Source organism: Erithacus rubecula, assembly GCF_903797595.1.
Source record: "Erithacus rubecula genome assembly, chromosome: 16".
Taxonomy (NCBI): domain Eukaryota; kingdom Metazoa; phylum Chordata; class Aves; order Passeriformes; family Muscicapidae; genus Erithacus; species Erithacus rubecula.
Window position 1 is genome coordinate 12,616,084 of NC_136668.1, and position 25,555 is coordinate 12,641,638.

Sequence of the window (25,555 nt, forward strand, 5' to 3'; positions counted from 1 at the left end):
AATTTGCTAATCTAAATTCCACCTGGCCTCCATTTACAGGGTCTGCCTTGGGCTCTGAGAACTTAAACATCAGACAATGACAGTATTTTGTTATCTGAGGGTTTAATGTGTTACCTCACATGCTCCAGTGTTTCCTGAAATTGCCAACTCAGTGTTGCTAATTCTTCTATTTAGACTTTTTTAAAATGTGAAGCTTCTAACTCCGGGCTCAGATAAAATTAATAAGTGAAGTGTCTGGGACACCAACTGTTCAAGCTGTGATTAATGGTGCTGCTGCAGTGGTTTGCTTGACACATCCTTTTCCCCAGCACAGCAAACTGTAATTGTGGGGGCCTCGAGGAGTGGATAAACAGCATGTACTAATGGGAGCTGGGATGAGCTGGGCAGGGTTACCCACAGTGGGGATGTGCAGTGAGGGAATTCATGACTGGAAGGATCAGCTGTGCATTCTCTGTGCACATTAAAAGATATGCATGAAATGGTCTGGTTTGTGTTACTGGAGAGGTTGATGAGGGCAATTTGTAACAAACTTAGGCTGACCTAGTCATAAAGTTACAAGTCCATGAAGAGTATTCCAGAAAGGAGTTGTGTTTTAGAGCCTCTTGCATGCAGTGAGGGAATAGAGAGTTTGGAGACTTGCCTGCAGACAGCAGGGAGTGTGAGCAGAAGGTGTGCTGGGGAAAAATGCATCATCTGCCTTGCCCTAAGCTTTGGGGCCACAGCTGGGCTTCTTCCCAACAGCTGCCCTGGGTGAGAAAGGGAAAAGAAGCAGCTGATGTGTGAGATAGTTTGTGTGGATTTTAATATACCAAATAGTGTGTGACCTCTGCTTTCTGTTAATTGTGGGGCTCAGGGAGCTGGGGCACAGCAGGTGCTGGATCTGCCTGGTGCACACATACCATTGTTTGTTTCAACAGTCATGTCTTCCCCTGATAACATTTCCTTTAAGTGCCTCTAGGGTTTTTAATATTAAATACTAATTTTGCAGGTCTTGTAAAGCAATTGTAGATACAGTAGCTGGAGGGAAGCAATTTCTCTCCACGCTTAATGGTTAAACTTAATAGCTAAAGTTTCCCACTTGTTAAAGTTAGTCAGAAAATGAGAATTCCAGTTTAAGAAGAGTTAGAAACAATTCAAGGGCTCTCAGTTCATATTGGAACAGAGCTGTAGCTAGTAGCAGTTGGAAGAAGGTTAGGATGGCAATGCCAAGGGCTGGATGAAAGCAGTCCCTGCAGCTTCAGTTTGCATCTTGCATCTGTGCATTGCAGCCACAGCCTGCAGGCTCTTGGCAGCACCCCAGGACAATTCATTACACCCAGAATAAGTTACTGTCCTCTCACACAGGCACCAGAGTAACTTCCTGTAGGCACAGATGTATTGAGCTTGTATAACATAGGTGCATCCTTCTCTGTGCCCTGGGAAAGGTACCAGGAAAAAGCTGCCACTGCCAGAGCTGCTTTCATTCCTGCCTGCCCTTCCGGGGGCCAGGGGAAGGAATTAGTGCCTGTGTGCATGGAATTGTGCACAGTGACAGCTCCCAAGGGCTGGCAGGCACAGCAGCCTGGGGGCTGTGCAAGGGACAGGAGCAGTGTGGGACCTCCCTGCCCTGCCCCTGGGCACAGGGCAGCTTCTGCTGCTGGCACTGTCATTGTGCCTGCACACACCTCCATTCACACTGGTTTGTTCTGGACACAGGGGGCTCCAGGGATGGAATAGATTTCTGGCCCCCACTGAAGAGATTCTGGGTGTTTTTAACTGCATTAGGTTGCTGTGTGGTCTTAGAGTTTACCTGTTTGACAAGGTGTAAAGTCCACTTATGGCCACAACTGCAGGAAAATAAACACTGCACTTCATACAGCAGAATTTTATTTATGAAACTACCAGCCCTACAAGGCTGTTCATCACCTCCATATCAAAATTAAGAAAACTCATACACTCTTCATCATTTTGAGGAGCAAAGAACTAAGTTGCTTAGTAATAAATATGCAAGTGCTGGTGTGTTTTATGGTGTGTTCCGGCAGCAGCCTTTGACTTGCTCTGTCTGTGTCCAGCTGCAAGAACAAGCTGTACCTGGAGAAGCTGCCAAACACCAGTGTGATCATCCCGTTCCACAACGAGGGCTGGTCGTCCCTGCTGCGGACAGTGCACAGCGTCCTGAACCGCTCCCCGCCCCAGCTGGTGGCAGAGGTCGTGCTGGTGGATGACTTCAGTGACAGAGGTTTGCACCTGCATCCCCACCAGCCTTCACTGCATCAATGCACTTGGAGGAACCTGTGTAATGACCTGAGGGTTTTTGTTTGCCAGCAGCAGAGCTCAGGGGAGTCGTGCTCTGGTACACTCGAAAGCAGAAAATTCATGTTCCCTGTTCGGGGTGTGCTGGTTTAGCTGTGCTGATATGGACTGTCCTGTGTGCTGGGCAGTGTGAAAAGCTAGGGAAGTGGTTTTAATATTCAGCTAAGGGCCTGTTTAGCCCTTAACATTAAATGTTGACTCTTGAAATAACAAAAAAAAAACCCCAAGAGATGGGAATAGCTCTCTCCTTACATTCTGCTTTCTTCTTGTTTTTTTGGTTTTTTTTTTCCTTTCTTGATGCAGAACATGTAAAAGAATCCTTGATAAAAGGTTTCCACTGGGGCTGCCTATGATTTGGCTTGCCTTTCTCATGAATTTTGTGTTCCTGAAAAGTAAATGTGCAGCATCCAAACCTTTTCTCTCTCTTGCTGGAAACTTCCCTTGATATTCTGTCCTGCAGTGCTTGGAGCAGTCACTTTGGATTGGGTTGAAATGCTGTCTGCAGAGATGTGGAGTCACTGGCACCACACATCACCACAAATGGAGCATCCACTTGTCATTGCAGCAGCAATGTGTGTGTGTAGTCCCTGAGATTTTTCTCTGAGCCATTTAAATGGTGCCTGATGCAGATTAAGCTACACTATTAAGCCATGTGTTATCCACCCTTGCTGTGCTGGAAAAGGCAAATGAAGCAGGAATGAATGCCCCTGTTATGTAGACATTGCATAGGTGGAAAATCCCATGGAAAGTCCTCTGACTGGTGTTGAAGAGGGCACAGTGACTTTGAGAGGTTATGGTCAGATCTAGTAACTATTTTCTCCCTTACTGAGACTCTTTGAGCTGCAGAGTTCAAGCCATTGATATTACTCAAGTGAGGCAAAAAAGCTTTCTATACAGGTCCTATAGGATACATCTCCAGAAACCTTCCATATAAGAAGCTCCTAAATGAGCTTGGAAACAAGCTTGTGAATATTTATGTTCTGACCTGTACTGGCTTCCAAACAGGCACTACCCAACAGCTGTAGTACTTGGTCTAAAGTTCTTCTCTCATTAGTTTGCAAGCAAGGCATGCTGCATTGAACAAATCAATGTTACATGAAATAAGTATTTCTTCAGAGGATATTCAGGTTAAGGTGAGGAGAAGGAAAACCCACCCTCCTGACAAGGTCTTTTTATTGCTACTCAGTCTAGAAGGAAATTAGACAAGCTCATGCTGTAACCACAAGTGAATTGTACAAATGGATTTCTTTTCAGAGAAGTGGAGGTAATGAAATCTGGTTTCCTGTGCATCTGTTTTCCTTGTTCTTTAGATGTGCCCTGAGGTGAGAGCCCTCCCTGCTCCTCAGTCTGCACCTGTGCTGTTTGTCCAGCTTGCTCCTCTCTGTTCACCTGCCTCTGATAAGACAAAACTCTTCTCCCTTGGTCATCCATCCTGCATACAAAGGTTGCAAGAAGTAGCTGGGATTCATTTCTGTGCAGCATCTATTTATAAATGGATATAAAAGACTCCAGGTGCTGGACAGTGACCTGAACTGTCAAAGGAGACATGCAAAGTCATGCAAAGAGAGTGTTAATAAAAACTGGTGTGGGGATTCTCTTTCTTTGGGGGGATTTTTCTTGTCTGGGTTTTTTTTAAACCAGTGTTTTTCTGTTAGCACAGCTGGATTTCTGCACACTGGGACAGTTGCTGGTTAGGATGAGACATCTTTCCTTCAGTGTTGTCAGTTCTCTATCTGCACTTCCTTAACCACACTAGGGTTGGCTTCCACATCCCTCAATGGGCTCAAATAGATCCTTAGTCTTACCAGGATTTAAGAGCCTCCTCACATGATCTTGACTTAAATGGCTGATGGTTACAAATTTCTGGTTGTAATTTATCCACTGTTTAAAAAAAAAAACAAGAAGAAAACCCAAAACCTAAACAACAAACTCTTCAATCCCATAATTGAGAATTGATAGTTTAATGCATCAATCTGAAATGCAAGAAGGAGCAGAAGTTCCAGAAAATATTTAACTTACATGTTTGAAAAAGAGCACATTCTTGGATTTGGATTGTTAGGCAACTGCTCTGGTTATCTGTTTCTTATGATTCAATTGGGCAGATAATAAGAGCTCCACGTCCAAGCTGATGATCATCACAGCTGTGCCACAGAACTGGAGAGCACTAAAAAGAATGAGAAGAAATTTCTTGATTTTTTTCTTTGGAAATCAGAAATGACTGGCCTTCTGCATTGTCTGCAAAGTATTCTGCATTGTCTTCAAGAATTCTGTGCTTCTGTTCGAAATAATAGTCCCCTAAATTTGTAGCAACATCTTTCTTTTAAAGTTACAGAATCACTGTTGGATGTAGTGACAGTAGAGGCCACATTTGAGATCAGGGGGGCATAGTATGAACAGTAAATGTCATCTCCTTCCCTGAAGAGATCAGTAAATAGTTGCCATAAACTCCAGTGAAAAGCCAGAGGATAATCACTCAATAAAAATCTGTTATTAATTTTTTTTTTTTTTATCGAGATGTTACTCTGACAGGATAAACCATTGGATACCTCTGCTGTATCTCATGCTGGCCTTTCACTTGAGGGTTGTCTAAACAGACCTATAGAACTTTAATAACTCTTTAAAGAGTAACCTGACCTTCCCTAGCAAGGAGAATCTCTCTCTCTCCTGCCAGCATTTCTTCTTGCTGCTGTGTGCTGGGGTTAAACGTGCTGGGCTTTGCCAGCTGCCCTTGAGGTGCTGGAATGTTTCTCTCTTGTTCTGCTGTTTCACTGGTTTCTAAGAATGGTGATATTGGTGCTGATCCCTCAGCCTTTTTCATCCCTGTATCTCATACATGGAGAATCTTTGCTGCACATGAAGAAAACAGGACTTAGGTCATAATAGGAATAGTAAGTGTGGAAACCTGGCTAATGCAAACAGTTTTTCCTGACAAATGTTATTTTCATATGTTTTTCATCTGTTTCTAAGCTTGAGTGTAAGGAATTTTTGGTGTGTCTATAAAGAGGGCTGAGAAGTTGGCTGACAGAGTGACAGGAGAGTGAAGACAGATTGTTGGGTTAGTTGGTGGCTGCTGTGGTCTGCAGCAAACTGAGGGGCAGCTGTGGCCGTGTGTTATTGGAGCTCCTGGATAGATGAATCATCATCTGGAAGTGTCAGCAGCCATTTATTTCTTAATTTTTTTGAAAGAGACAACTCTGTGACCTTTAGCCATAAATATTTTTCATCCAAAAGATGCTGTCCTGATGACAGCAAATCTTAACAGGGAGCAGCAAAAGCTTTACCAGTCATGTTTTTTAAATGTTTCCCTTGCTTTGTACTTGGAAAGTCAAAATGTGCTGGAACAACTTGCAGTCTAGAATGGTTTGGGCTTTTTTTTTTTTTTTTTTTTTTTTTGTATGCCTCCAGTATAATGCAAATGGTCCAAATCTAAAAAAAGGCTAAAGCCTTACCTGACCCAAATTTTGTGCAGGGTTCTGTGTCAGCCAGAGTGCTGTGGGAAAGGCTCCCTGTCAGTGGGGTCAGTTCCATGTGGTGGTTCCATCCCCTATACCTGAGCTGCAGACCACATTGTCACCTCCAGCAGCTCCTTCCTGACTCTTAAATCTTCCTCTGTGGGGATTCCCTTGGCAGGCTGGGTTGATTTAAAAGGAGTACTTTCCATCCTGTGCCATTGGTCACAGCAGAGTGAATATTGCAGGGCTATTTTTTACTTTCCCCATTGGTAGTCTCTGCTGTCAGGGTAGCATTGCATTAGGACTGCTATAATGCTTTTTCTCCCCACAAACTTGATTGAGAGTGATGTAAGAACTTTCTCCCCAGCTCAAGACATTTGTAGGGATTTTCTGTGCAGAAGAAAATAGGTTATATCAAAGAGGGAGACACCAATTCAGGAAACTTGTTGGAGAATAAGAATTAACCTGCCCAGCATTGGCTGCTTCTTCCTTCTGCATGGTACAGAGAACTGCTGGAGAGCCACAGACTGACCTCCATGGTTTGATGAGCCCAGCTGTTGCAGGGTGATCCAGAATAATGCCTGCCCTTCTGGGTAAGCAGAAATCAGAATGCAGCACCTGGGAATTACCACTCTGGAATTCCTGATCATAAAAATTCCTAGCTGTGCCAGTCCTGTGTGGATTTGTGGCTTTACTGTTTAATTTCTGTAGCTATTCTTTAGGTCTGATAGGTTAAATTAAACCTTTTCATATGCTGGCTTCCAGGGTACTGATTGCATCCCTCCAAGCCTGTTGTTAACAGAATGGCCCTAAGTAAACTAAAATGTTTTTTTCCATGTATATCAGTTTTCTCCTGGGGACTGTCATCTGAAATTTGTTTGCTTTTTGAATATCTAATTACCATGCTGCTGAGTGGGAATTTGGTTCTATTCTATCATAGAAATGGGAGGAGCAGAACTGAAGTGGAATTGCAGGTCAGTTTGTAACACTGCAGGTTTTTCTGTCAGCTCTGATGGCATTTTGTTATTGATAGCTGGCAACAAGCAACAGGCAGGCAGTTCATGGTTCTTCAGGGTCTGCTTCAGTCCCTGGGCCTGCAGCCTGAATTGCTGTGGTGAGAAATGGAGCTGTTCAGCTCTAGTGTCTGTCTTGTACAAAATGAATTGTTGGTCTCCACCTAATTCTTGTAGCTTGTGGACACCTCTGCTGTAAAAGCTGTCTCTGTGTCTGCATGAGCAGATGTAAAGCTGTTCTCTGTCTCTCAGTAATAAATGATCAGCCCTGAGCTGGAGGAGCAGAGCACATCCCTTTGCAGGATGCTTGTCAGAACATTCTTTGCTTTTCACCTGGTGCATATTTGGTAGCCCAGCACAGCAGTGGAACATCAGATACTCCTGGTGGAAGGCAGAAGGCAAACTCCTTTGTTTTGGAGGAGAGGTTTCTTACAGGTGCAGGTGGGACTGGAACAGGTACAGAATCAAAAATAGTTGAGTTTGGAAAGGACATCTGGAGATCATCTAACCCAACCCCTCTGCTTAGCTACAGCAGGTTTCTCCAGATCTTATTCACTCAAATTTTGAAAATCTCTAAGGAAGAAGACTCCATAATGTCCCTGGGGAACCTGTTCTGCTGTTCAGTTACTCTGTCACTGACCTAGTTTTAAAAAAAGTAATTAAAAAAAAACAAAACTTATGATTAAACAGCATTTCCTGTGCTTCAGTTTGTGCCCAAGGGACTCCCAGGTCCTTTTCTGCAGAGCTCATATAACTTATCTAGGAAACACCTGTAAAAGAAGACCTCTAAAACAAACTAATTGTGTGCATTTATGTGCTTCTGGAACAAACTGATATCATGGATTTTTCAGCCTTTCCCTTAATGTCAGACATGGTAGAATTTTTACCTTTTCACTCTTTGCAGCAGTGGAAATTTAAAAATTATTCAAGATATTTGAAGCTCACTGTGTGCAGGAGGCTGTGACTTAATTGCTGAATGTCATTTAAAAGAAACATCTTGTGGTGTACTTGGGACTGGCTGTGTGCACAGAGGAAAGGGTACACACCACCCAGGATTTATATTATTTTATGGCTGAGCTTGACAGAAATCAGTGATTGTGGCTAAACACTTGAATTTCACATAAAACTCATGTTTCAGCATTCAATTATTTGCATATTGAGTGACAGCCTGTTCTTACTTGTTTTTTAGATTACTTTGGTATAAATGACAGTGTTTTAGAACAAATGCTGTCCCTTGTTGAAGATGAGAACTGCAGCATCAGTCATCTCCAGAGCATGAGTTACATGCAAAGCACTGTGTTGGTACAATCATAAAGCTGGATGTGGCAGCCCTGAAAATGCTGCAGTCCCCAAACATCAGGATTGTTCTGGAAGTGTTAACCCAGCTGAGCCCTCTGCTTATGGTGTTGCATGTCTGTACAGTGGCAAGATGTGAAAACTGAGCATCCTTCTCAGAGTAACCAGGCAAAATCTGCACCTGTGATTTGGGAGGTGACCACAGGTTTCAGCCCAAGTGTTTGAATATATTTGACCCAATATGACAATGACATTTGCAAAGTGAACCTTCTGAATTTTACATTAAACAGGGTCTGGTTTAGGGAGTGGTTATCCAGGAGACTGTGTAAATACATCCTTGGCTGCTGTGGATTTTAAGGACAATTTTGTTCTGAGGAATGTGTATGGGAAGTCATTTTCCCTTGAGTGGCCATTATGGAGATTTTTGATTTCAGCTTCACCTTCCAAGACTATCTGTTACCTCATCTTAATTTGTGAAAACTTTTTTTAGAGGTCTATTCTATTTATTTGTTCAAGCATTTAATTTTTATTTTATTTTATTCCTTCCCCATTTTCACTCCATTTTTCCTTAGCTGTGTGTGTTCAGCAGGACTTGGTGCAGTCAGAGCTGCTCTTTGGCACAGCCTGGAGTGTGGTGTGTGGCCACTCTCATCTTGGAAAGGCACCAAGGGGCTTTTGGGGGGGACACAACCAAACCCTGCTTTTTCCCTTGACACATAAATCCCTGAATCCATTTTAAACCTCTTTATATTGCAGTACAGGTAATTCTGGAGGTGTGGGATAATCTGAATGGGAAACCAAATGTGAGTGAGGTAACTTGGCTGAACCATGAGCAGCATAATTTGGTCTGGAGGGCAGGAGTCACTAAATAGTGTGAGGGAGAAGGCAAAGGGTGATTAATGTGTCACTTGGTACAGCAGCAGGTATATAGCAAATACAGCTGTTCCATTAACCACATCTGCCAGGCCTTAATTGAAAGAAATCATGTTCTCACTATCTGAAATAGAAAAAGGTTTAATACTTGAATTCTTTCTGATCTTTAAATGGAACACTAACGGATTTGTGCAGCTAAAGAGATTATCTTTTCATCTTTAGGCACATGCTCTGTAAAAGTAATTTTTTTCTCTTAAATGCACTAAAGTGCATCTGGTTAGTACATCTCAGAATATGGAGTGACTGTGCTTAGGACACAGTGATGACAGCCTTTCTTGCTGAATTATCAATATGTTTATCTTCAAGCTTTTTACCATACAGTATGCAGAAAAGAAAAAGCCAAGCTCTTTTGGGCCCACTGTGCATTTCCACAACCTTTTAAATGTTGCTTTCAAGGTCTCTATTAGAAGTCCTGGTAACTATTGACCCAAACAACTGATAAAAAGATTAGTTTTGTAAATTAAGTCACAGAATAAAGAGGATTTTTTTCCTTGTTAGAATTCATTGCAGACCATCTCATGTCTGTTTAGACTCATTACAAATGTCTTTGAAGTAAGTGTCAGTGAGACAAATCTCCCTTTGGGTGAGTGGCAGAAGGTTGTTTCTTGGTGGAGAGATGTGAAATTTCTGCCCCAAGCTGCAGCATGACTCCCAGGTAGCACAGCAGGGACTTGAGTACAGGAATCAACTTGTGAATTCACCAACACTCTTTTCCAGAGTGAGCACCACAGGGAGCAATAAAATAGAAGCTGGTGCAGATGTCCCATTTTTATTTATGAGAAGAGAGTAATTTGTTATTTTCCATTTCTGGCAATGTCTTGTGGGTGTGGGATTCTTCAGTGACAGAGTCTGCTTTGGATCACAGGGAGATGATCAAGATGAGATTCAATTTTATGTTTTCCTTTTTTTTGAGTATTCATTTTTAATTTGTCTTTAATGTCTGTACTCATGGATTCCCTTCATAAAGGGATGTCTAAAACCTGCACTGTTCATTAGGCAGTGACTGGGGAGCATTAAAACTTTATTCTCTGGTGTTTTAAGAGGCATGAGGGCCTATTGTAGCTGTTTGCTACAGCTTTGTTTGTGACAGCCTAAATTAACTAACCAGTTTACTTTTCATCATCTTGTATTTATTTCTCTAAGATCACTTGCTGTGGCTGAAAGATCCTTCTAGAAAGGAGATGAGGTGGCTTTAAAAGGTTGAGTTGACTGTGACCTCTTTCTCAGCTAATTATTGTGTAGTGAAGGATGTCTGGCATCTAAAGTTTAAGAAAAATAAATAATTGAGGAGCAGGTTTCCATTACAGCTCATTAAGTAAATCTCAGTACATTGCTTGCTAATAAGGAAACCTACACATGTAGCTTCTGTTAGAGGAACTTTGCAGGAAAACAGCTTTAATTTTATTTTCCTCACCTTGAAGTACATGTCCTCATCTGCTAGGAGTCAAAAGTCTAGATATCTGCCAGCTGCAGTGCAAATCAGCATTTTAATGCTTTACAGCTGCTTCTCTATAGAAGTTAATTAGAAATGTGATTCAAACACCCTCTGCCCATATATGATATCTATTACTGGTAATCATAGTTTCTGCTATTTAAACCTGCATTTGGAGTGGTGTTAACAAAGCAGCTGTTCCACACAGAGACTTTGATAAAGGTGGAAACTTCTTCACTTTGAGAAAATTGGAATCTAAATGCTGCTTCAACTGAAAAATAAAAGTGGATAAACCAAACCACATTCCTTTTCTAGTTTCAATTGCAGTTATATTTTCTTAGTAAAGAAATGCCACAGAATTCTGTCAGTGTAGCATCAATTGCCTGTTAGCCACAACAGGGATGCTCTGATGGAGCACAATAGTTTAACTGTGCTGAGCAGGAGGAGCCAAAGCTCCAGATTTAAAAGCAGATACCTTCAGCTATCAGTTCTGCCCTGTCCTCTGTCATCCAGATAAAATGAACATGCTGCTTGATAATGGCATTGCCCACAAGATGGCTTAGTTTTGGTATCAGTACAGCTGTGAGCAGGCCTGGAGTTGTGCTTCAGGATTTAATAGATTTATTGACCTTTCTAGCAGATGTCACTGACTTACTGTGATAGCTGCATTTCTTGTGAGTAAAGTAAACCAGAGTGTTGGGAGCTGATGGTGAGGAGGTCTAGAAGAGTAAAATGTTTGTAAATTGCACTTCTGGCATTGCAGAGTTTGTTACTGCAAGACAGTTGTGTGTGTTCTCCCTGCAGCTGTACTTGCTAATTTTTTCATTTGCCAAATACATTGTTTTCTGTTCTCTGACACACAGACTACAGGACAGACCTCCTTCTGCTTTGTCATTCCTGGTTATTAATGTTTAAGCATCACTGTAGGACTGAAGGATTATCAGTTAATTTTCCAGTATTCCAATTTGGCTGCAACCCTAGAGCAAAAAACTTTATAGTTCTCTGCTATTAATTTTAGGCTTCATAGTTGTTCTTCCTCACTTAGACCCTTGAGATCAGAGCCTGTGGGACCCAAAGGGTGCATCCCTACCAAATCAAAGCCACTTTCAAGTGAGTTACATCCTGGGCCTAAAGGACTGTTCTCTAACAAGACAAAAGTCTGGAGTAGATTTCTCTGTCAATCCTTGTGCTCTTTCTGGAATATTTCCTTTTCTGATGATTTGCACAGAGCAAATACTTTCAGGCCAAGAAGTTCTTTGCCTCTATCAGCACTATTCATGTACAAAGCCAGCTCTCCAAGGACTGGTTTGTTTTGGCATCTTCTTTTCTTTTCTTTTTTTTTTTACCCAGCAAAAGTCTGTGACTTTTAAGACTTTTAAGACTTTAATCTCACAGCTTTGATATGTTCCAAAATTTTTCAGTAAGAACTGTCTTAACACTTCATCTGCCTGCATCTCTTCACATGATGGCAAGTTTTGCCTTGCTGTTGGTCATAGGTTTTAGGTTCATGTCATGATTTAATGCAGAATGTCCCTGGCAGCAGTGGCTGTATCCTGACACACACCCTGGGCACAGAGGAGGCTTTGAGACAAACTTCTGAGATGCTTTTGTACACCTGCTTGTCTCTCCAGTGCCCAAAAAAGCAGCTGATGGTGTAGGTTCAAGGCAATTAAAGATTTGTAGAGTGCAGGCATTCCTTTGGTTAAACAACTGGATAGTCAAAGCTACTTAAGATGAACGCAGAGATTCCTTGGGTTGAAGGAGTATTTGGGACAGTACTGCCCTTCCTTGCCAGTCACCATGGCTACATCAAACTTGAGCTGAATATTAAGTGTACTGCAAGGATTTCACCTCTGTTTTGCAGCTACAAAGGCTGTCTTGGCCAAAACCTGCATCTCTGCAGTGTGGGTGCCAGCACAGCAGCTCTGAGGTTAAAAGCAATCAACAGGAAATGACTGAGAATCACAAAACACCCTCTTTAGATGAGATGTAGTCAACAGAAGAGGGAAAAACCTAAGTGGGTGCTTTAATCTTGATACATATTTAATGAAATGGGAAGGGAGAAGAGTAAACTAATGAGAATGACTTGACTGTTTCCCCTGGGAGAGATGGGTTCTGGCAGAAAGGGAAAAACTGATCTTGTGGATTGGCCAGGAGGTCAATGTGCAGGAATTAAGAAGTGATGCATATTCCACAGGTTGGCTGCAGTGCTCCCAAGGAACAAAATGTGTTTAAACCTTTACAGCATGAAGGAAACATAAGTAAATGGATTTTTCTGGATTCTCTCAGAAAGCAGCAGTTGGAATAGACTCCTTTACAAATTAAACTTTCCTGAGAGATTGAGAGGTGGTGCTGGTGGTGCTGTCACTAAGATGATTACTCCCTGTGTATTTCCCTGCTTGGGAATGCAGCCTACTAAACTTTCCTTGGGGTCTGGGTGTATTTATTATGCCAGTAAGTGTGGCTTTTCCCATTTTAAAATTACACCTTTGTCTCTGCATTCAGAGCTAATATCTGCTGAAGGGTACCTGAGCAGGGTTGAGGTGTCTGCTGTAGGGTGGAGGAAGCACTGAGGAAGTTCCCTTTATAAACTGAAGGATGAGCTGGTGGCACAGACAGGACAGCAGAAGTTGAAGCACTTGAGTTTGTCACAGCACAGGCTCATACCAGTGATCTTCCCCCACTAATTCACAATCTGGCTTATTTCTTGGGCTCTATTCTTGTACTTCTGTGCACTTTGTTGTTCCTGATTAGAGAAGAAAACCAGTAAGGTTTTCAGCAAACCCTTTTAATCTTTGTTGAAGTCCAAACCATGCTGCATTATCATGTGGGGTGGCACACATTCAGCTAACTGTCCTGTGCACAGAAACTCTTTCCCCTCTCAGTTTTTCTTTTTAAAGTTGTGCTGAGACCCAACACTGCAGAATGGGCAGTGGAAGTTGGGACCCCTCCCCTTTTGCAGTTCACTCCAGAACTGTAATCACTGAAGCAACAAATATTAATTCTCTCCCTTCTAAGGCCTTTTCCTCTTTGTAAGAAGATTCAGCTTGGAAAGCTGTGATCAGCCTAATCAGTTTTCTATTACTGAGACTGGTGTTCATAATACAATTTGTTAAATCAATTTATTATCCTCCCAACCAACTTTAGTGATCAGAGCGTGAAAACATTGAAAGAAAATTAAAACTAGTGGAAGTGCTGCCTGTTTGGATAACAGCATATTTTGCTGTTTCAAAGGATTACTCATCTGCACCAAAACAGGGAGAGAAGTTAATTTCAATGATTTAGAATCTTCTATTTCAGGGAGGCCTGGCTTGCACATTATGATGGATTCAGGAAGAAGTATAATTTGTTCTTAAATTGTTAAACAGCGCGTTAGGGCCAAGTATCCGAGTAAAAATGAATGGATTCATTTGTAATCTTCAACAAGCATGTCTGTGTGTGGGAGGGTGGGGATGGCAGGCTGGGGTAACCTGTAAACAAATGCCAGATGCATGCTGGCACTTCAGGCTCTGGTGTTGGAAAGCAGCCAGAGTAACCTGCAGAGAAGGGAAACAGTGCTTTTCTGCCTAAAATGGAATTCTGCAGATCCTCCAGTCCTGTCCTCCTGTGCCCTTCAGTGGGAGGGGGAGGTTCCCTGGATTTTCAGAGTGCAGTGGCTCTCCCATCTTCACATCTTCAAGCTTCTGAGTGTAAACTAAAGCAAAGCAGCTCAGCAGGTGCCAGGATCCTGCAGGGCAGAGGGACCTTTGGTGTTACCAATGGCATCTGAGTAACATGGAAAGGTGTCTGGGAATGTTGGATTTTTGCAGTGCTGTTCCTTCTGAATTGGGTACACAAATGGCAAAGGCACTGGTGCTGTACAGTGTAAAATTCAGAAACCAAAGCTGATGTTATCATATGAACCATGAAATGTTGCACTGGTAGGACAGGAGAAGTGTTTCACTCATAGTTCTTTCTCAGGACATAAATCATGTTAATAGTTTCAAGTCATGGCTAATATTTTTCTTCTATGGCAAATATTGGTACTCACTTCTCTGCCAAATACTGCAGGACTGTTACAGGGACTATAAGCTATTAAAAAAAAACCCAAAAAGCTATTAAAAAAAAAAGTAAACCTTGGATTCATCTATCTTCCTCTGGCTTCTGCATATGCTTTTGATTTAATTTCTTTGGTGCCTCTTCAGGTGGCAAAGTGCAATGTTGGAATGAAAAGTCAACTGGATATGAGGAATTCCAGTCTGAGAAAGTCCTTGCCATGCTACAAGTGGTCACCAGATCACAGATCATCAGAGGTCACAGATCAGAGGGATCTGAGGGCAGCTCTGCTTGAATGAGGCCAGTAGGAAGAAGTACAGTAAGACCACCACAGAAATTTGACCTAAGGGAAAAAAATGTCTTATTTTGGAGAGTTTAGAGCTGCTTCTGTAAACCAGGCTGCCTGTTAAAGCTTCTCTGCTGTCCTCACACAGCTTTATTTACAGCTCAAAGTAAAGGAAGCAGAAGTTCTTGACTGGTACTGTTAATCTATACATTGTACATCAGCTTCATTGCTAAGTGTGTTAGAAAACTACCACAATAGTTTTTAATCTGCAGATAATCTTACTCCTTCTTACAATTTGGCTGTGTTACTTTGCCCAGCATAGGCACAGCCATTGGAATCCATCCAGTTCACCTAACAACTTTCATTAAAGAAAATTGCCCTTGTAATAAAAATTACTCAGTGTGACAAGATTTCATAATATATTTTTTTAAAGCTTCATTAAATTTTGTAGCAGCTAGCAGTACTTGTTTGGGTTATTTTAATTTTCCTTTAAAAGCAAAATCTGGTGTAATTGGGACAATATTTGAAATAGAATGAAATAACTGTTTTCTATCTGGTGCACAGAAGCCAGGCTGTGTGGCAGGAATAGCACAAGGATAAGGAAATAAGATATCTCTTTGAAAACCATATTTTACTGAGTTTTGTACATTGTGAGGTTGCTTAGAAGTCTGTGACTCTTGAGTTACGCAAAGCAGATGCAATAAACTCTGCCCACTTGCAGTTCATGACAGAGAAGTCTTAATCTTACAGAATGCAGTGGCCAAGCATGGATTTTTCTGCAGCAGTTGGGAGGAGCAGTTACCTGAGCATCATCCCTCTGGTGCAGGACTGCCCTCAGCTGATGTGTCCCTGCAGCAGTGGGAGCACACAGCTGCTGCTGGAGCACCTGCAGCTTTCCCTTGTTCTCCCAGCCCTCAGGGACATGATTCCTGGTGTGTGAGGCACCAGCAAACAGCAGGCTCCTCACTGCAGGCATGGAGTGCTTTGCTGTTTTCTTGCTGTGGAAGTGTAGTAAAGATGTGCTGAAGAATCCAACCCAACTTTTGGGAATGCAGTGAGAAGTCAGTGGATTACACTCTCTGCTGTCTCTTTGCAGAGTACTTGCCTGAGAAAACTTCATGGCTCCTATGTCTTCCTTTCCTCATTACACTGTAAAAATAGGAAAATCTCCATTTTTAGCTGCTTGTTCATCAATAGATACAAAGCACCCTGTCCTCAGTGTAGCAGAGGAGCCATCATCATCATCATCATCATCATCACAACTGATATGGCCCAGTCCATGTCTGTGTTCTGCTTCTGGGCTGTGTGTGAGACCAGATCCCAGGACATTCTCATGTTTCATAGCAGCCTGAGTGTGCTGTGCTTGTGCCCCTGCAGGAGTCACTTCAGCTGCCCCAGGTGTCACCACAAACCAGAACAGTTCAGGAAGGCAGGTGATGCTAAAATTGAAATAATGGACACGTGAGGTAGACAGACCTCTGGGGTCTTTCACAGTCTCATTGTCTCATTTTAATCAAAATAAAGAGGAAAATCTCTTAAGATTTTCCATTGGTTTGGAGCTTTGGATTTTTTTAAGATTTTCCAGTGCTTTATAAGTTTGGCTTGGATAATATAAGTATTGTGTAATCTGATCTTCCAAGTGTCTTCTGCTATTATCAATCTCTGGCTGTTGTTAGGGAAATCAGACTGAAAGTGTCTGTGTGACAGTTCCCTCCTTTATTATAACAAGCACCAGCAGCCTCTCTTGTGTTTATCTTGTCTTGGGTACATTAAGTAAAGTCTGCATCCTGGTTTGGGCTTAGCTGATTTATGCTTGAAGTGAGGATTGTTTGTTCTCTGCGATGAAACAATCTTTTGTGACAAACTAACAATGGCAAGGGATGAGCTCTGATGTTAAACAGTGGTAGCTTTGCTTTTCTTTTTTTTTTTTTCCTCTTCTCGTTTTAAGTCTACCCACTGCCTCAGGAGGAAGGCAGCTGCACTAATAATATGTCTAGTCTCTGTGGAAGGCCCTTATTTGAAAAATCTGTAATTGAGTGGACAAAATTTCTGGTTGCTTGAGAGGGTCTATTCAGAAGAGACCTGAAAAGGATGAGGGAAAAGCACACTAGACATCAAGAAGTCCTAAGGGCTCTATTGAGAGGGAAACCTGTGTGGATATTGTGGGACAATTACACTTGTCAGACAAAACATTAAAAAGGATCTGTGATCAAAAATCCTGAGGAATGTTAAACAAAGCTTTGAACAAGGCAAAAAGCTTGCTGGGAACACCTCAAAAGCAAGGAGCTGTATTTGGGTGATGTTTGAAGGAAGGCACATAATGGCTGGCTGCTTCAAAGAGCAGGCACAGAGTCTGTGTTACCACAGGGCTTCTGACCATTCTCACAGCTGCCAGGTCAGCACAAGGGGGAGAGCTCATAACTAGGTTAAGTTTATTTGCTCCTTTGCTCTTTTCAGTGAGCTGTTCCAATGCCCAAGCTCCCTGGTGCCCTGTTCAGGGACATTTTCCTGCTGTTGGCCTTTCCAGCCCCTGCCTTTCATGCTTCCTTTGGAAGCTGGGGAAGATGTGCTGTACAGAGTGGAGAGGATGTGTTTCCTACAGAAGGCAAATAAACCTGTGAGGGTATTTGTATTTCAGTGATTGCCTCTAGTCAAGTTTTGTTGCATGAGATTTTAAGAGTTACTTGCTTAGATGTAACATGTTAAATTTTGTCTAGTGAGGCTTCTTTCCTGCATCATTGCTGACTGCAGTGGGTGGTGTGGGGCATTAATGAACAATCTCTGGCACCCTCTGAATGGGCTTTGCTGTCAAAACTTCAGATGCCTAAAAGATCAACCCATTAGTGATGAGGCCAGCATCAGCTCAGCCTATTTTTAGTTTTTTCTTTGCTGCTTCACTCTTTGATGTAAAGACAGCTGTGTTCCCCTCTCTCATTATGCAGACTAAACTTTTTATGTCCACTTTGGAACAAGCTGTCCATTGTTTTGATCACTCAGTGGTCTTTCTCTGCAGCTCTCCTGTTTGAATTCATGTTAATCATGCCACTGTCTGTGTTAATTCACATGTGGCTCCAGTCCATGTTCAGTAGTGTAAATATTTCCCTATTTAACTCAAATCTCTTCTGATGAGCATTTAAGGGAGCCATCCTGTACACACTGTGGCTGTGCCTGCCTTGCAGCTTGGAGGAGTGTCTGACTAGGCTTTTTCCTGGTTTTTATTTATGCATGAGTGGATTGTTATGTTGTGTGTTTTGAAGAAACCACACACACTACTTAAATGCCCTGAGCGTGGTTTACTTCTGAAAATTAATTCCCCTGTGTCTTTTCTAAATTACAGTGGTTTTCCACAAGTGTCCAAAAATCCTGGCTCAAGGTCTGACAGCTGTCTTTTTATTCCTTCTCCTCTTTCTTTGCTGCTTTCTTTCCTATCCTATACTCTTTGTTCCTTTCTTTTTCTCCTCTATTTTTAATTGCTTCTCAAGTTTTGGAACGTTTTGCTTAGGTAGTAATTTTTGCTTTCTTTTTCCTGTGGCTGCGTTTGTTACCTACTGAAGCCATACTTCCAAAGACACCTGCTAAAGACAGAACAGCATTTCTAAGGGACTGTTACCATTGTGTCCCAGTCTGGGGTTTCTCCTTTGCCCTGAGATCACCCCAGAGGGACATGAAGGTGGTTCAAACCCTGGTTTTCTCTGAAGCAGCCAAAGAGAGATTGCTGGAGACGCTTTTCTCTTTTTCCAAGGATTGTTTATTGTTTCTTTTCTCAGGGACTTTTTGCCTGGCCAGCAGGGTCTGCTCAGCCTGGCATGCATGGTGGAATCTGCCTGGTGAAGGCAGGGCTTATCTTATATAGTTTTTATTACGTATTACATGTTTACAAAATTTTCCCAATACAATACAATTTTATTAAATGGTCCAGCCCTGACTCCCTCCAGTCCAAGGGTGCCAACGTGTCACCCAACATGGATGACATGGAGAAGAAGGAGGAAAAGGTGTCCATCCCCCAAATTCTCCATCTTGGCCACGTTTCCCTTATCATAAACATTCAAAAAAACCTATTTATCTACGTTCTAACAATCTAATTTACACTTCACTAATTTTGGCAGCTTGTTTCCATTCTCTTTGTGCTGACAACTTCCCCCAGGGGTTAGAATTCAGCACCTGTGACACCAGGGTCTCACTCAGGAGCCTTTGAGACCCTCGCCAGGGGGGTTTTGAGACCCCCAAGGAAGCCAGGGGTACGCCCCGGGCTCCCACACCATTTCCCCAATGTGTCCTTTTTCTGCAGAGCACCTGAAGAAGCGCCTGGAGGATTACATGGCGCAGTTCCCCAAGGTGCGCATCCTGCGCACCAAGAGGAGGGAGGGGCTGATCAGGACCCGCATGCTGGGGGCCTCGGTGGCTGTTGGGGATGTCATCACCTTCCTGGATTCCCACTGCGAGGCCAACGTCAACTGGCTGCCACCTCTGCTGGGTGAGTGGGGGCTTGCTGAAATTATTCCCACCCAGCTTTCCCCTCGTGCTTTCCCTGGATAAAAGAGAGATGAATGCCATGGAAGAGAGAACAAACCAACCGCAAGGCTCTCGAGTGAATTGTGCAGTAACTTTGTCATACTCTTTTTTAGTTATTCTTCTGTTTCCTCATTAAATGTAATCTTAAATAATTTACAGCTTGCTAGAAGAGTAAACTATCACATGGTCATTCAACAGCTTGCAGAAGGGAATGACTTTGTGATACAGAAAATATCTTTACGTGCAGTTTTCGAGTAGCTTTTAAGGGTGTTATCTCCTATATAACTATATTTAATTTCATAGTCTGCAAGGCTGTGAAAAACACTTCTTGTGAATGAGAGCTGCTGGTGTGTATTTGTAGAACATGGGCACCCTTTTCCAAGGCAGCACTCCATCTTTGAGGAGGTGTCAGTTCTTTTTAAGGATGACTAATTGAAGGGACAGTGCCGTCTGTTTCTGGTACCTGGCTGCCTCCACCCAGTACCAAACTCCTTCTGAGCCCTGCTGCCAGTGACCTGTCAGAGCTCTTTGAGGTGTGACTTCCTCAAATAGGCTGTGGCAACAATAGTCAGGCAGAGGTTTAAGAAAGAGTCTGATTTTCCTGCTGGATTGATGGTTGGTTATCCTGTTGCTTTCACTACAGTTTATATCTGGCAATAGTTTGAAACATTTGCAGCTTTATGAGCCCCGGGGAGGGAGGACAGAATTAGCTCCAATGCCATTTAAATGAGAACACAAAAAGGATGCTTTGACTTTTAAAGCACAGGAAGGATTTCTGTGAGATGTGTTTTGGAGGCTGAAGCATCATTCTATTGCCTCTGCTCTGAGAAGTAACTTCCAACAAGAGACCATCTCAGTAATAAAGTATTGAAGAAATTCCAGATATTTATGCAGGAATTTTTCCTGTGTTGTATTTATTTGGTTGGAAGAAAAGGTTGGAGGGGAGGAGGTAACATTTGCATTTCTTGAGCCTGCTGAGAGTATTTATACCATTAGTCTGAAACACTTCCTGCCAGGTTCTGCCATGGCAATTAGAGCTGGGTGGTGCAGTGGGTTAGTCCCTGGATTTGGATCTGCACAGAAGGGGTTCATATCTGGGTCACTTGTGGAAATGAGGATTGCTTACTGAGTACAAGAGGTCTGGTTTCAGCCTGGCAGTCAGTTCTCAGTGGTAGTGAGGCTGTGTCATCCCATTCTGCTTCTGGGTGATGGGTGCCTGGTGTTTTTCTCCCAGGGATTACAGAAGCATCAGATAAATTGATATAAATTGGAGCACAAAACAAAGAACAGGAAGAAATCTCAATGTTCATGGACAACTTCATATTTTGATGCCCTTTTTTTTTGGTCATTTTATGGTGAAAGGAAGCAGCTGGTGCAGGTTTTCTAACACGTTTCTCCAATCCTCAGATCGCATTGCCCGAAACCGCAAGACTATCGTTTGCCCAATGATTGATGTCATTGATCACGACCACTTTGGGTATGAGACTCAGGCTGGAGATGCAATGCGAGGGGCATTTGACTGGGAGATGTATTACAAGAGGATCCCCATTCCTCCTGAGCTGCAGAAACCTGATCCCAGTGATCCCTTTGAGTAAGTTACTGAAATGCAGAGTGCTAAGAGGCAGCTAATGAAATAACACCCTGCTGCAGGGTAGCTTTACACCTCAGCATAGCAAAAGCCAGAAGCTGCTGTTAAGCTACTTGCTTTTTTGGCAGCTGTTTGCTTTGCTGGTTTAAAAGAAATGCATTGTATAGTAGCTGTGAACACTCTCCTTTTCATTGCTGTTTTTTTGCCATATTAATTCCTGCAGAAGTTAACTTTTCATTGAAAACTCCAATGTGTAACAATTAATGTGGTCATTTATTACTGAGATCTTTCAAAGATAACTTAGTATCCCTAATGCTCTGCCAAAAACAAATCAATGGTGGGTTATGTGTCATTCCCAGGTGGGGGAAGAAGAAAACCTAGCAGAATAATTACAGCAATTTTGATTATTACAGAGCACTGCAGAAGTAAATCGGTGATCAAGTTGTGCTCTGCTGTTACTGTGCTTACCAACATTGAGACAGTTCTGCTGTCATTTATACTCTGCAGTGCTTAAAAAAAAAGAAAAACCCACAAAACACTTTCTGAGGTCAAACTCAGAGATTCAGTCCTACAACAGAAGCAGAGCATATATGTGGAGCATACAGGTCCCTTGGGCTGAGGTGGTGTCCTGTCACTTCATGGTCAACTCCTGCCTGCTTGGAGGAGAGGCATTGGCAGGTTCTGGAGGGAGCCTGCTCTGGTCCTCCTTGTTTGCAAGTGGGAAGTCAGTAGATAACACCAAAACAACTGTTTGATGCACTGACAAGGCACTGGGAACACTGGGTGGTGAAAAGAATATTTGTCAAATCTTGCTTTGTTTATTTTCAAATGTTTAGCTATAGATCTGTACCTTTGAATGTATTTGTAATATGGAGTCTGGTTTTTCCTTAAGGTCTCCTGTAATGGCTGGAGGACTGTTTGCAGTCGATAGAAAGTGGTTCTGGGAGCTGGGAGGGTATGATGCAGGTCTGGAGATATGGGGAGGAGAGCAGTATGAAATATCCTTTAAGGTGAGCCATGTTCTCTGGAAATTACTTTTGTTTTGAAAAGTAAGAATTTGTTCTGAGGCGCAGAATGTGAATGATCTGTCTTGTCCTTACTTTTGCATGTGACTAAAGGTGAAAGAGCTGGGAGCAGTGAGATGGTGCACAGGAGAATCAGCACTGGTGTGGGCAGTGACTGGTGAGGGTCAGTTTTGGAGCAGGATTAGCTGGGGTGTCCCCAGCCTGTGGTCACAGCTCCAGTGCTTGCACTCCTCCCAGCCAGGGTAAGTCAGCTGCTCTGGAGCTCTCTGCCTCTGAGGCTACTTAGATGGTGAAATACTCTCCTCCTTGAGGGGAGGAGGATTCCAGTTCCAGGAGAACCTCAGTCCTCAGCTGGAGCTCTCAGAGAGAACTTTGTCTGTAGTCAATCCAGCTGAGCCCTGGCTGTGAGAATCTTATTATTGCTTACTCAGGAAGAAATCTCCAACAGCTGGAGTCATTACTGTTGCTGCAATGACTTTGGATCATTATCTGCCTGGCCTGGGACAGTTCTGCCACTGACTGACTGACTGACTGACTGGTCAGTGGAGGGCTTTAAGAGTTAGCCAGCTGACCAGAAATGCTTACAAAGAGTAACAAGTCACTGTAAAGCACCAAGACTGCTGGTACCAGTGTTAGGTTGGAATATGGCACTTTAAATCCAATTTGTGAAATCCACCAGAATGTCCCAAACCCCTGAAGGTAGGGGCCAGTTTACTCTTCACTGGAGGGAATCCTTCTCATAGGCTGGACCAAACTGAGTAAAGATGCCTACATTAAACTCTGTTTGAGGTTTCTTTCAGAGGTTGAATATTTAATTTTATAGGTGTGTGGATGCCACTGATCTAAGCTGGCTGACCTTAACACAAGGCCAGAGGATAGCAGGGATGTAGTGCACAGTTTGGCTTCAGCAGCTAAAATTCTGCCTGTCTCCCCTGACAAGTCATGGCTGATCTCTTAAAAAAACAGATTCCTGATTCTCCATGCCTCTGTGCAGTTCAGAAGATACCAATCCTCAGCAAGCCACATTGCCCTACACACACCCCATGTGTTACTGGGCAGCAAACACTGATTTTGAGGCAGCCTCTTCTTCCAACATTTCCTCACCAGAACCCAAAGGTCACCTGGGATGTCCCTTGTCCTCTGTAACAGTGGCAGGAAGGGAGGGGCAAGGGCACCCTCTTTGGGGGTGCCATTGTGGTTAGAGCCATTTCATCTTTGTGTTGTGTGTAATGAAATTGTGTAAGGCACTCATTCTCTGCAGGAGGGGCAGCATTCAGCCTCTTCCTCTCTGAAAATTCTGGTTTCCAAGAGTGATGACAGTGGCTGGGCAAGCCCTTTGTCTCCAGTGCCACAGCAGACAGACACACTGCTTGATCTGCAGGAAATAAGACTGCTTCATTCATCTGTTTGCTTATCCCCTCTGAAACATGCTGTGTTTTATTTCAGTCCAGAGATGGTAATTTATGGAGGGATACATTTGCTTTAATTAATCTCTGCAAAGACCCCCTTTTTTCTTTCATTGTGCAACAGAAAAATGAAGTTTTCACTGAAAGAGGCTCAGTGTATTTTCAGAAATTAAGATAAATTGATACATTCATCTGTGGCTGATAGATTTAATAATTCTGCTGGAATTGCAAGAATAGAAGGTTTGTTCATAGAATTTATGAAGCTATGACATTTCCTGGTGAGCTTAGAACTACATTTTTACCTTTAGAAACAGACTGAGATTTTGTAGTTAAAGGTGCAGTGTCATATAATTTAAAGCTCTGGCTTTAGGCGTGGGGTACCCACTTTCACATTATTTATTATCTCATGGGAATTCAGAATCTAAGCATGCCAGACTTTAACACAGCCCAGCTTTAACAAAGAATCTGTTCCTGTCTCTGGGTGTTGTGGGTGCAGTACTCTTCTGCACTGCTGGCCTGTGATCCATTGCATTGGATCTGGCCTTCTCAGGCTTCACAAGGAGTACAGTGCTTATTTTGTGTTTTGGATTTTTTTTTTTCCTTAAGCATATTCTTTGTTTGGCCATTCATAGACTTTGCTGGTTTTGCTTTTATTTTAAAATACTGGAATTGGTTGCTGAGAGACTGGAAATAAACAAGTTTATTTAGGAGCCTCTTGCCTTTCTTTTAGGAAATCATACCTATTTCTATTATCAGCTGTCTCTGCTTCCTTCTGAGCAGAAATTTTCAAGCAAGCCAACACAGAAAGCATCAGTGTTTAACACCTCAGAAAATACTTAGCTGGAGGGTGGATCAAACTCCAGAAGTCTTACACTTTGTATGAAACATATTCATCAGACATCATAAGGAAACACTGCATGTAGGAGGGACAAAAAATTGAGGTGAACTTTCTAACCTTAAACCAGAAATTTCTAGTTTAGAAATGAAGGAGTTTGTCTATCCATTTCATATTCAAGCAGAAAACAGGCACTGCTTCCTCCTGTTGACCTGTGTGTATCCAGAGCAGCTCAGTCTCTGAGCCAGCCCTGCTGCAACTCAGGGTGTTCCTGCTCTGGCAGATCACAATCCCCATGGTGGTTACAGGTGAATTCCCAGGTGCTGGCCTTGAAGTGTGTTCTTGTATTTTGGAAAGAGGATAAACAAGCATTCACTGTCTCTGTGGGGTGTTTGTCACCTTCCCCTTCTGCTGCCTCGTGGTTCCTCTGTTCAGCAGGTTTCATTGAGCTCTTTGCTTTTTTGGAGTCACTTCCTTACCTCTCCTCTCTTGCAGTTTGTCCTGGTCTTTTTTATCTTCCTGATTGTGTGAACAAAACTCAATTCTTTACCCAAAGTTATAATGGACCTTTCCTCTTCCAAACACAATTTAACAGCTGCCTACGTAACCACTTCCTTTTTTTGACATAAATGCATTTAATTTGGAGCAGAATGTGTGAAGCATTTTAACTGTTCCTTTCTGCAAGTGCTACTTTGTATAGCACTTATCTAAGCTCAGTTTTATTTGAGGTGATGTTGCCTCTTTTCTAGTATTTTTGTGGATTCTATTCTGTTTTGCTTACATAAATCTTCACTAAACTCTTCACGTCTCTCTTCCATAAATACATAGCCTGTGATTTTTTTGGTTATGGGGAAACAGAAGAGTAAAAAGGGATGTCTCTGACTTGTGTAGGCATAAATGTAGATGTTCTTTGTATCTCAGATCCAAATGGTGTGGTTCTCAGTCCTTTAATTGCACACTGTACTTGAAGAGCAAAGAATGACGATCCAGAATGTCCCTCTCTAGGTGATGTATCATTTCAGTTTTAGAAATGTTTGCCTTGTAATTTGAAGATTGTAAAGCCTTCATAAAATGCAAAGGGCTTGGTGCAGAGCAAGCCAAATTGACAATTTCCCTGAAAAGAACAATTAAAAGAGAGACAAAAGAACTGGTCAGTACTTGTGGTCTTCAATTTTTTGCTTCAGCAATTGGAAAGAAGCCATTGCACTTATCCTGGTGATTGTAGGTCATTGCATTTTTCCAGATCATTTTCCCAAACTATCAACATGGATTTCTTCTGATTTCTACAGCATGAAACATGTTACGTGTTTTCCAACAAATCCAAGTGCTGCACAGCTTCTGTTCACATGTCTCAAGCCTGCCTCTCCTCTGTGCCATGCCAGCAGCACTTTCTGATTCCCATTTTGCCACTGGGCCCTGGCAGGTGTGTGGTTTGGGTGCAGCTGCCAAG

The 25,555-nt window shown here is 42.5% G+C and overlaps 1 protein-coding gene across 1 annotated transcript in view; it reads left to right on the forward strand.

Annotated features, from left to right (window-relative positions):
• Positions 1–25,555, forward strand: part of GALNT10 (polypeptide N-acetylgalactosaminyltransferase 10) — a 74,664-nt gene that overhangs the window by 39,253 nt on the left and 9,856 nt on the right. The window contains exons 4-7 of the mRNA XM_079319587.1: positions 2,052–2,218; positions 19,028–19,213; positions 20,659–20,842; positions 21,732–21,849. Coding sequence (XP_079175713.1) covers positions 2,052–2,218; positions 19,028–19,213; positions 20,659–20,842; positions 21,732–21,849 — 655 coding nt within the window. The remainder of the gene's footprint in view (positions 1–2,051; positions 2,219–19,027; positions 19,214–20,658; positions 20,843–21,731; positions 21,850–25,555) is intronic.